The sequence below is a fragment of the Dipodomys spectabilis genome, unplaced genomic scaffold (genome assembly GCF_019054845.1).
Source record: "Dipodomys spectabilis isolate Male_0828 unplaced genomic scaffold, ASM1905484v1 ptg000017l, whole genome shotgun sequence".
Taxonomy (NCBI): domain Eukaryota; kingdom Metazoa; phylum Chordata; class Mammalia; order Rodentia; family Heteromyidae; genus Dipodomys; species Dipodomys spectabilis.
Window position 1 is genome coordinate 4,949,406 of NW_024870694.1, and position 12,818 is coordinate 4,962,223.

Sequence of the window (12,818 nt, forward strand, 5' to 3'; positions counted from 1 at the left end):
TTCTTTATAAGGCTGAATAGTAAGTATTCCATGCACACATTTGCCTTATTTTCTTCATCCACAGATCCACCAATGATTCCATACTGTAGAGAACGTTGCAATGAACGAAGTGTACAAATATCTCTTCTACATGGTGATTTCAAGTCCTTAAGATATAGAAGTAGTAAGCTGAGCACCAGTGGCTCATGCCCATAATCCTAGCTACTTAGGCTGAGAACTGAACATTGCAGTACACATAGCAAAGTCTGTGAGACTTTTATATCCAGTTAACCACCAAAAAGGCAGAAATGGAACTATGGCTTAGTGGCAGGGTACAAATTTTGAGCAAAAAAGCTAAAGGACAGTGCCCAAAGACAAAATTCAAGTCCCAGTGCTGGCACACACACACACACACACACACACACACACACACACACACACACACACACGCATGCACGCGCACACGCGCACACTCACACACACACACACACACAGAGTATAGGATTGCTGAGTTATACTCTATATTTATGTTTAGTTTCTTCGGGAAACTTCCAGTTTCCATAATGTCTGTACTAATTTACATCTCATCAACAGTGCATAAAGGCTCGGTTTTCTCCACAAATTAATTTTTTTAATATGGTGTGGAGTATGGGGTCTAACTTCTCAATATGGATACAGTTGCCTAAGCACCATTTGTTGAAAATACTATTTTTCCCCCACTGAGATGTCATAAATGTGATTCTGTTTCTCAAATCTGTATGGCAACATTCATACCATTACTACATTTTCTTAATTGTTTTGGGCCTTTTCTTCTTTCCTCCAGAGAGGTGACGATCATCATTTCACCCAAAGCTGTATGCCCATGAAAAAGTATAAGACAGAAAGAGGATAAGTATCTGTTTGAAGGTCTTGGGTAAAATAACAAAAGCAAACACTATTTCCAACTTTTAAAATATTCTCTTTTAGCTGGGCGCCAATGGCTCATACCTGTAATCCTAGCTACTCAAGAGGCTGAAATCTGAGGATCATGGTCCAGAACCAGCCCAGGCAGGAAAGTCTGTCTAATTAACCACTAGAAAATTGGAAGTGGCATTGTGGCTCAAGTGGTATAACTGTAGCCTTGAGCTGAAGAGTTGACAGACAGCGCCCAGGCCCAGAGTTCAAGCTCCAACAACAACAACAAAAAATAAATAAATAAATAAAAATCTCTCTCTCTCTCATGTCAGGAGGATACTGGAGATTGAAGAGCCTGGCACTTGTAAAGCAGGGGCTCTATTATTTTAGTTATGCCTCCAGCTCAACTCACTTTTGAGACATAAACGTTTTGTACACGTAAGACAATTCCTGTCTCTTTTTAGTTTGGGGAAAAAGGAACAGGACTAGTGAACTCAGGACCTCACATTTTTTTTTTACCCAGTATGACTTGAACCAGGATTCTCCTACCTCCACCTCCCAATAGGCTGGGATTATAAACTACCATGCCCCACTTGTGTTTTGAGAGAGTCTCATCAACTTTTTTTGTCCAGACTATCCTTGAACTGCGATTCTCTTAGCCTCGCCATCTGAATAGCCCGTTTTTACTTCTTTGGAAAACTACTACATCTAGTCATTGTTTCACAGTAACCCAGTATTTCTTCATGTTTTTGTTATATCCTACGTACCAATAAAACACTAAAAATCTTGTCTCATAAAACTCGGTATGCTTTTAAAAAATCTAAACAGCCCCTTCTAATTATGCAGAATTTGCCTTTGATAAGTAATAAAGGGTGTCATGGACAAATGACTTAGGTGCTAAATAAAATATAACCATCACAACAACTAAAGTTAATAATGTTGAGAAATATGCTTTTGTATAGAAAACATGTTTACAAACAATGTATAATGGCAATTCAGTAAAAATTTTTTCAGTTAATACTTTGGAAAAGATTTCAAATGGATGCCATTATCTCCAAGGGAAAAGCTAAACTGAGACACATTGCACACATACCAAGCAAGTATATAGAGATTTAATTAAGTGTGGGTTACTGTATTTTTGTTTTGTTTTGTTTTTTGTTGGTTGTGGGGCTTGAACTCTGGGCCTGGGTGCTCTCCCTGAGCTCTTCAGTTCAAGGCTAGAGCTATACCACTGGAGTGACAGTGCCACTTCTGGTTTTCTAGTGGTTAATTGCAGATAATAAGAGTCTCACAGACGTTCCTGCTGGTTTTGAACAGCGATCCTTGGATCTCAGCCTCCTGAATAGCTAGGATTATAGGTGTGAGCCACCAGCAACCGGCTGGGTTACTGTAGACACAGTAAAATTTCATAGCATTAGGTCAAAACTGATTGATCTTTTTGGTTTGCAGAAAACATTATATTGAGGTAAAAATGCAGGGGAACAGTTGTTACATTATATTAATACTTTTAAAGCCTCCTTTACTAATTTACTGGAGCTCTGGAAAGGCCATGATTCATTTGAAATTCTATGTAAACTTTCCACATACAGGCAGCAAAGAATTTATTGCTGTTAAGGAGATTTAAGTAGCCCAAATCCAAGAACTTGTAGGAGATTTGTGGCTCTAGTCAGTTTTATAAGCACAGAAAATTTATATAGTAGAAGAATGAATTAAGCAGCAATCTATGCAATCAGCAAGTATTGGTTTATAAATTATAAGCAATGTATGTTACAAGCAAAATATCACAATGTGTAAATGGGATGCACTTAAATGTTCTTAGAGGACAAAGAAGATAATTTAGTAATTGGTTCCTTCAGTCTGTTAGTAACACAAAAAGTTCTATGGTACAGCATGAGAAGTATCACAACATGCTAGCAGAAATACATGATGGGTCCATCAAAATCTTAAGAAAAACAATTATATATATTTAACTCTGATTTAGTATCTTAGATTTCTGACTGAAGATTGTTTGCTAGAAAGAATAGATAGATGCTGAACAAACAGTATAGGGAAAGATAACTGAATATCTAAAACACTTGCTAAACAAAAATGTAGAAAAGAAATTATACTAGAAATCAAAGAAATTGGTCATTACAGATTTAGTGGTTTGGCTGCTTTAGGTTACAAATAACAACTAACAAAAACCTAGTCTAAAGAGCTCTCAAACTAATTTTATATCTTTATTCATTACAATAACATTTAGAGGCCTGGTGCAGGTGACTCATACCTCTAATCTTGGAGGCGTAGAGCTGAGGATCACAGTTTAAAGCCAGTCCAAGCAGGAAAATATGGGAGACTTTTTTTTCCCTTCGGTCATGGGGGCCGAACTCTGGGCCTGGGTGCTGTCCCTCAGCTCTTCAGCTCAAGGCTAATGCTCTACCACTTGAGCCACAGCATCACTTCCGGCTTTTTTCTGCTTATTTAGTGCTGAGGAATGAAACCCAGGGCCTCATGCATGTGAAGCAAGCACTCTACCATTGAGCTAACTTCCCAGCCCTGGGACTCTTATCTCCAGTTAAAAACCAAAAAGCCACAAGTGGAGTTGTGGCTCAAGTGGCAGAGTGCTAATCCTGAGCACACATGCATGCATGTGCGTGCAAACACATACACACACAAACTAGTGACAGAAACTAAGTCCTGAGGAGTTGAAACCCCAGGACCAGCACAAAAAAACAAAACAACATTTAGAGGTTGTTCCCTTTAGTTTGTGGTGGCAAACTTTTATAGCAGACCTCATGTAAGTAACAGATATGATTAAATGTGTTCTGGACAGTAACCTGACATTAAGGACCATGCTGCTTCCTCCAAAGCTACAAAATTCCACGAATATAGAATTTCAATTTAGCTAAGTATCAGTTTAATTAATTTAGCAAATTCTAGTACCCCTCCTCCAGACATGGTAGTGGGAATGGTAATAATAATAATATTTTCTAGGTTAATATAAAGATTAAATGTGGTAATAAATAAAGTGCTCAGCCTAACGACTGGGAAAAAGGAAGGTTTCAGTGATAGCTTTTATGAGTGACAACAGTTTCTCAATATTGAAAATGGAGAATACTGAGGAGCTAAGAATTCACTGATTTCTTTCTTTAAATTATACCATAAACAACCATCAGTCAAATTAAAAGATTAGGAACAATTTTTTGATCAACATTTCTTACAAATACGGTTTTAGCTTTATTCAAACTGTTATTTGGTTATTTACAAAAGATTCTAGCACAAGACAAAAACATCTTATCTTCCTAGTTCCTGTTATTGTAAAAACACAGGATTGCAGTGTTTATTAAAAACATTGAAAAGAAAAGAAATTTTTATTCTACCTTCCTTCTAATTTTACTCTCCATTAGTAAAATAGGTGAGTCCCTCTGATTCTTTTCTTTCTGATAAGCATGATAGATAAATGCACTTTACTAACATGGCTGCAATAACACAGATGAAAAGATTGTTTTGAGCCATGTGCCAGTGTAATCCATGCTACTGAAGAGGCTGAAATCTGAGGACTGTGTTTCAAAGCCAGCCCAGGCAAGAAAGTCTTGAGACTCTTATCTCTAATAAACTACCAAAAAGCTGAAGTAAAGTCATAGCTCAAGTGGCAGAGTGCTAGCCTTAAGTAAAAAGCAGCTCAGGGACAGTGGCCCTGGCACTGAGTTCAAATTTAGATATGAGAATAGTGCAGAAATTAAGTCATAATAGTGTTAGTAATCTTAAAGGTTCAATATGAAACAAAAGATGATTACCACAATGGTCTCTGCTGCAAACTGTAAAAAAATTATATAGATCATAAAGAACTCTGATTACACTGATCTTTTCAACCAAATGTGTATATAACATTTGGCAAAACCACCTTTGATCAAAAGAAAGTACAAAGATAAAATAACTTGTATTCAACTGGTTTTAATTACCAGAGGAGTTAGGGTTCAACATAATAACTGAAATCAAGCTGTCCAAAAATGTAATGGCTGCAGCCCAAAGTAGCAATCTAAAGTTGGAAATGCTCAAGAAAATATCAGAAAACCATCTGTCAGGAATATAACTGAAAAGCTTTTTCATCAGAGATGATGAGTCTGCATGGCCACGAAGAAGATTTTTTAATTTTATAAATTTATGAAAAATGGGAGAAACTACGAATAAGGCCCAAATAGTAGTTGATACTGTTACTTTGACCAAACTGAAACTTTAATTAATTCATGTAGTAGTTTAAATATAGATACTTGAGTTTTTAAAAGTTGTGTTTGTGTGTGGAAGGTAGGGGTCCTTTAAACCTCAAATATTAAAAACTTTTTTACATAGAGGTATTCATTCTCACATATAGTAAACACTGATAAAACTGAATAAATACAAACATCTATCATATGCTTCAGATTATTAGCAGAGTACATGATAAGCAAAACCATACATGCCTTCTGCTTTTATTCAGCTTACATATACTTTAATGAGTTAATATTCTAATTCTGTTTTTAAGTATTTTAAATAATAATTCCCTTCCTGCATAAGGTATGTATATTTCATCTCTCCTCCCCCAGAACATACAACAGATGAAAAACTCAAATTCTCAATGGAGCCTCACTGACTAGAAATTCTTTTACTTATTCTACAGCTGAATTTGCTAACTGACCTTAGATCACTTTCTCCATTTTTTTTTTTTGTGCATATGCTCAAGCATGTGTATGTGTGTTGTGTTGGTGATATATTATTAAAACAGTACCAAGATTATTTTCAATTAAAAAATTCTATTTAACCATTCTCACCTTGATTATTTCCACCAACTGATCCACACCACTATCTCCTGGAAATATTGGTTGTCCTAGCAATAGCTCGGCCAATACACAGCCCGCAGACCATACATCTGATGAGAAAAGAAAAAAAAAAGTTTATTAAAACACTGTAGCATGAATTGAAATACATAAACATTTTCTAGTTTACTTACAGATAAAAATAGCACTACACAAAATCCAAAATAGGAGGAAAAATACTGTAATTTGTAAGTTACAAAAATAATGAACTCTCCTTTCAGTACTAGGAATTGAGCCTAGGCCCCTGTGATTGCTAAGCAAATTATCTACACTTGAGCAATACCCCCAGCCCTCAGATAATGATTTTTCAATGAAAATAGGAATCTCAAAATGTAATGTAAATATCTTGTCTACTGATAAATTTAAAAAACAATTTAACAAAATGTCCTGATTTATCCAAAATATTCTGGGTTTTGTTTTTGTTTTTGCTGGTCTTGGGACTTGAACTTGGGGCCTGGGTACTGTCCCTGAGCCTTTTTGTACTCATGGCTAGCATTCTACCACTTGAGCCACTTTTAGCTTTTTCTGGGTAGTTTATTGGAAATGAGTCTCATGGACTTCTCTGATCAGGCTGGTTTTTAAACCTTGATCCTCAAGGCTGGGAATGTGGCTTAGTGGTAGAGTGCTTGCCTCACATGCATGAAGCCTTGGGCTCAATTCCTCAGTGCTACATACACAGAAAAAGCCAGACGTGGCGCTGGAGCTCAAGTGGTAGAGTGCTAACCTTGAGCAAAAGAAGCTCAGGGAAACCATGGGACCTATGTTTTTTGGGGGGCCTGGCTTACTCTTTCCATTTCCTAACAAATGGGGCAATGTCATTCTTTCTGATGGAGGCATAGAATTCCATTGCGTGTATATATACTACATTTTCTTGATCCATTCTGTCTACTGAGGGGTATCTAGGTTGGTTCCATATCTTAGCTATGGTAAATAATGCTGCAATAAACATAGTGTGCTAGTATATCTCTGATACAAGCAGAAAAGGTCAGATAAGATTATGTTAGGCAAAATGAACTCCAAGATAAGGACATAAGTAGTTTTATCTTTCTTGCTATTTTCTAGTGATTTTTTTCTGTTGCTTTATATGTCCCTCCCACACTGTATAACCCCTGTTTTCACTGAATTTGATGGTATAATTTGGGGAGGGGAAGGAAAAAAACCAAATTGTTTAAATAGGGATACAGGTGGACCCATTGCAACAATGAGATGTATAAGATGCTAAGTCAAAAAATGAACTTTACAACTTTGGTGTGGGGGAGGTGCAGTTGTGGAGATGGGAGGGCAGGGATGGTAGGGGAAAAACAAAGGAGGAGGCAAGAATGCTTGATAAGAAATGTACTCATTACCTTGCTCATGTAATTGTAACCCTCCTCTGTACAGTATTCTCACAATAAAAAACTTATTTAAAAAAAGAAGCAGCAGCAGCAGCAGCTCAGGGATAGTACCCAGACTCTGATTTCAAGCCCCAGGGCTGGCAAACAAAACAAAACAAAACAAAACTCCACAAAACCTTGATCCTCAGAACTCAACTTCCTAAGTAACTAAGATTATAAGTGTGACCACAGCAAGAATACTCCAGATTTTATCTACTGTCCGGAGGTAACCCTTAATAGCATTTTCTTTTTCTCTCAAATGTACCTAAAGATAAGTTGTCAGTCACTCTGGTTAAAGCCCACTATTAAGACTTCTTGCTAGGAAAAACTGCTGTTTAGTTCCCGGGTTTCTGAGATTTCCGGATTTTGTATGGATGTACACTAAAGTGTTTTAGAGGAATGAACATAAATCATTGCTAGTCAGGAAGAAATAACACTGAATGTCATGGAGACAACAATAATTAGGAATCTGATGTGGTAAGGAACACTATCACTACTTAAGAGGAACTGGAAATCTCTTTTCCAGTGACTACTTATTTTCTTGCCTTTTTTTCTTCTCTGTGTGTTCTTTTCTTATCTACATAGTGCAGGTAAGTGGAACTCAGGACCTTGTACATGTGAAGCAAACTACTATTGATAAAGCCTGAACCCTAATCCTATTTTATTTAATGAGATTTCCTATCTTACTATACCATGGACAGTCATGAACTCCTGGGCTCAAGGGATCTGTGATTACTTTCTACTCACCTAGAAAGTGCCATAGAACTCATTTAATAAATTCAAGTTGATTTTGTCCAGTTCCAAGTAATGATAACTGAGACATCTATTTTGTAACATACACTGAGAGTTCTACTTGGATATATTAGGAATTTGCTAACTGAAGCAAATATAAAATTTTGCTAGGCACATTTTACTTCATGTAAAACCAACACTATACTTTCATAGTCAAGTGCAAATATGTGATTTTATTCTTTTGGCCATATTGGTGGTGCCACACACTATTACTGACCTATATCCCAGACTCCTTGATATTTTGATCCAAGTTTTAAAACATCTCCTTACCCAGCTAATTAGATGAGAAATATGCACCCATTCCTTTCTTTTGTAAAACAGAATACTTCGTCTCAGAAGAAAGGTTAGGAAAGTTGCAGGTAAATAATTATGCCTCATAAAAAGCAATGAGAAATGTTTTCTTAGGATTCAGTTACAAATGTAGAAGATAATTAAGGAGTGAAACATCAAGGAATACTATTACCTAATAGCTATCCAAAGATTTACTAAGTGAATTTAAGTGCCTTCAAATTACTACAAACAAGGTATTTGCTATTCACTTTTTAAGAAGTAACAAGATCTCTTCTATTCTTACTTCATAAGACAAAATGATCAACCTCTTCAAACAGAAGAAAACTTTAACTAAAACAAATGGCTCACTAGATTTAGTTGAGAGTTAAGCTAAAATAGTATTTTGTTTCATACTTAAGTCTTAGTCATGATCAAAAGGCATTTTGAGACCATTTAGCCAAAGAAATTTGACAGATAAGAAAATAAAGGCATAATAAAGTCGAATGACTTGCCAAAGGTAAAGCTACTGGGCAGCATGGCTAGCACTAGCTCTGGAACCCATTCTTAAGTCCCAATCAAGCAGTCTTTGAAAACTTATACACACTCTTTCGTTGTCCTAAGGAAGTCTTTTGTTTCATTCTGCTCAGTTAAGACCATCTTCTAATAAAAGTGAGAGTTTCAGTTTTGGTAGATACAATCATAACAGTATCTAGTCAGAATTAGTGACTCTTTTATTTCCAATATTACTATTGAAACATCTCAAATTCTACTTAGAAATCAGTATACTTCCAAATCTCAATATCTATCCATCTATGTACTCATCCATCTAACCCCACTTCTTTCCCGAAGTATGTATACAAATCTTACAAAGTCGCAAGAGGTAAGTTTCCTAAATCTCAAAAGAAAAACCAAATCTAGACAAAAGGCTACAGTTCATATAAACATTCCTTAAAGTAGCAGATGATATACTATGACTGTTTTAGAAGAACAAAACTGTCTGTATTTTAGGTGACTAGGACAAAACCCGACCCAGGATCTTGTAACACAGATAACCAAAATCATGCATTTGAGTGAAATATCAATCAATTAGAAAATTTACTGATATCTGCAAAGACAAAGAGTTAAAATTTACTTGAGGACAGTCAAGTTAATAAGTACCACAAAAAGAATACTTACATTTCTTTAGTGTTTCCTTATATTTCCATAGTACTTTCACTAACATTTTATTTACTGCCTATAGCCACTGGAACAGAACTATTAACAAGTAACAATCTAGTTTATAGTTCCGCAGAGACAAACCTGAAAGTCAAACCCAGATGGATTCCAGACAAAAGTCTTTGTAGCATTCATCATCAATTAACATAATCCACAGAATATAGTCGCAATAAGGTTTACCTAACACACCTATAAAAAGATCACACTTTCCTCCATGTAGCAGGTCTCAAAATGTAGTCCAAGAGCCCTAAGTATTCTGGACATGTCCAGAAGTCTTAGAAGGCAAACCTACTTTGATAAAAAGATGATTTTTTATTTAGTGGTCTGATACTTGCACTGTTAGGAGAAAAGAAATGGGGACATAAATCTCTTGGCACAACAGAAAATATACATTAGCTTATTGCTCTTTTACGTGAGTATTCATATCAGAAAAGGTTTAATTGTATTAGAAAGGTAAAAATTGTCACAAGTTCTATTTATGACCCCCAAATTATTCATAGGGCTTGAACTCAAGGCCTGGGAGCTGTCCCTGCCTGAGCTTTATTTTGCTTAAGGCTAGTGCTCTATCACTTGAGCTACTGCTCCACTTCTGCCTTTCTGATGGTTAATTGGAGATGAGAGTCTCACAGACTTTCCTGCCCAGACTGGCTTCAAACTAGGATCCTCAGATCTCAAGTCTCCTGAGTAGGTAGGATTACAAGTGTGAACTACCAGTGCCCAACTCTGTTTCTAAATTTCTTACTAAAAATTCTATAGAAACAATACATAAGTAAAATAATTTTTGTCTCTATCTGCACACCTAACCTAAGCTTTCTCCTTATTTTTTAGTATCCTATTTATATTCAGCTAATCACGGACTCTATTTTTTCTAAGCCACTGCATTAAAATGTGAGGAAAAAGGTCAAAGAAGAATTAACTTATTTTCCTTATTCTTATTCTTTCTAAACATCTCAGATGAAGATTTCTAAAGAATCAGAGTTTAGCTGAAACCCACTGATGACTTAAGTGGACTTGAAATTAAATAACCAATTCAGACAGCAAGTAGGAATTCAGAAATATTGTCTTCCTATCAAATTTCATTACTAGTATAAGAAAATAACATTAAATATTTTAATAGCAATTAAGCTCAAAAATGAGTTTTTCAGAAAATTCTTTTAAAGAATTCAATTAAACCACTTTAGATGTATTTGAAACCTTTAAGGTATACAAGTGTTATCTGACCATAAGAGACTAGTTTTACAATTCCATTAAAATAAATAAACAATCCCCTAAAAATGGAATCACAAAAACATCTTAAACCAAAAAGGTGAAAAAAATTAATTCTACACTTTTTTTTATCTTTAAGGACATTTCTATTATAGGACACTATTCTTTACACAGCAATAAAAACAATAAATAACAAAACTTATGATGTGACTAATATTACAAGCATTCTAGTCAGCGTGGATACTTACCTATACTAGAGGTATAATCAGTGGCTCCAAAGATCAACTCTGGTGCCCTATAGTACCGAGAACAGATATATGAAACATTGGGTTCTCCTCGGACCAGCTGCTTTGCACTAATAGAGAAGAAAAAAAAAAAGTAGAGCCTTTCAGTTAATATACTGAAGGAACCTATACTGTTATCACAACACCAAATGTTTATGGAGACTTCATATCATTCCAGTTATACAATATAAAAAAGAAACTATGAGTTGAAACTCTCTTCAAAAAAAGAAATATATAATCTTATAATACCACTCTGGAGAAAAAAAATAGAACAGTAATTTTGTGTGTGTATTTGTGTGCAAACGAGCACACATGCAGGTGTGCCAGTCTTGGGGCTTCAAAACTCAGGGCCTAGATACTATCCCTAAGATTCTGTGCTCAGGCTAGTACTCTACCACTTGAGCCACAGCTCCACTTCTGGCATTTTGGTAGTTTACTGGAGATAAGAGTCCCACAGACTTTCTTGCCTGGGCTGGATTTGAACCATGATCCTCAAATCTCAACCTCCAGAGGAGCTAGGATTACAGGCATGGGCCAGTGGCCACTGGCCTTAGAACAGTAATTTTAAATAAAGTATTTGTCAATTGTCACCACCTAAGGGAAAAAGAGATTAAAAGTCACAGGATGACAAATGATTATTTTCTTCTGATATATTATTTTTTAAATTCAACTTCTAAAATATAGAGATGGAAGACTAGAAAAATGGTATCTCTCTCTACCAAAAAGCATGACAATAGATCAGAATATATCCAATCCTAACTAATCAGTTTTTAGGCTACTTGAAAATTAAAACAGCTTTCAGCAAAATTGCAGAGTTTTGGGTTGGTGATAAGGCATTCTACCACTAAGTAATGGATTCAAACCTCAGCTCAAAAAGAAAAAGAAGTCCCTCCCCCCTAAACTGGGATTTGAATCTAGGGCTTTGAGCTTGTTTGGCTAATGTTTTAACATTTGAGCCATGACTCTAGTCTGGATTTTTTACTGGTTAGTTGGAGTATCAAGGAATTCTCTTCCAGAGCTGGCTTTGTATTGCCCTTCAACTTCCTGAAAAGCTAGGATTAGCTAGGTGTCCAGCTAAAAGTATATATTTTAATTAATTCAATATATAATCAAAAAGTTGCTATAAGACAGTAATAAATATTGAAAGCTTTGCAGCACTGTTTTATGCTACTTGATGGACCCATCTTCTTTTTCTTACAGGTAAGGTAGGAGTATATATACATAATATAAATTTAGACAATAATTAAATACAATAAAAATTAAGTTTCCCAAGTATACTATATTCCCTAAATTTCTCCTACCAGAAGCCATCAATGTTTTGGAATTATTGTATATTCTCTCAGAAATGAACCATTTATAAACATATATACACAGACAACATATTCATACCATCACAACTCATGTTTCCTTTTTTCATATAGTAACTTTTTAATTTAATATCTACAAGATTTTGTAATCTTATAGCTTTTGATCAGGTTTATACAATTACATTTTTGAAATATTGGATAGAAGATCAACTAGCTTACCTTCCAAAGTCACAGAGTTTTAAGACAGCTGTATCAGGATCCAACAAGAGGTTTTGTGGTTTAATATCCCGATGGCAGATTCCAAAGGAATGGATATAGGCTAAACTTCTGAACAGCTGATACATATACAACTGGTACATATAAAAAAAAACTTATTATTTCTATTTCAAACAAATTAGAATCATTAAACAGCAAATAGAATAACATTCTTAGGATGCATTTGTCCCTATTTGTTTAATTCTTACAGTGATTCTATGAGCACACTTTTATTCTCATTGTATAGATGAGAGGAAATTAAGGCTGAATGAACAGGTTGAACATAGTTCTAAGTTATCAAGTATAACGTGAGCCTAGTGTTTTCTCTTTTTGAGACAACATGGTTAAGACAAATAATAACTGTTTTATTATTTCAAAGGAAAAAAATGCATCCAGCTCTTTTATATATTC

General features: G+C 35.3%; 1 protein-coding gene across 1 annotated transcript in view; it reads right to left on the bottom strand.

The window, feature by feature from the left end:
- The window catches only part of Gsk3b (glycogen synthase kinase 3 beta), a 142,246-nt gene that overhangs the window by 45,002 nt on the left and 84,426 nt on the right, over positions 1-12,818 (bottom strand). The window contains exons 5-7 of the mRNA XM_042667341.1: positions 12,372-12,502; positions 10,810-10,916; positions 5,661-5,758 (exon numbers count right to left, since the gene is read on the bottom strand). Coding sequence (XP_042523275.1) covers positions 5,661-5,758; positions 10,810-10,916; positions 12,372-12,502 — 336 coding nt within the window. The remainder of the gene's footprint in view (positions 1-5,660; positions 5,759-10,809; positions 10,917-12,371; positions 12,503-12,818) is intronic.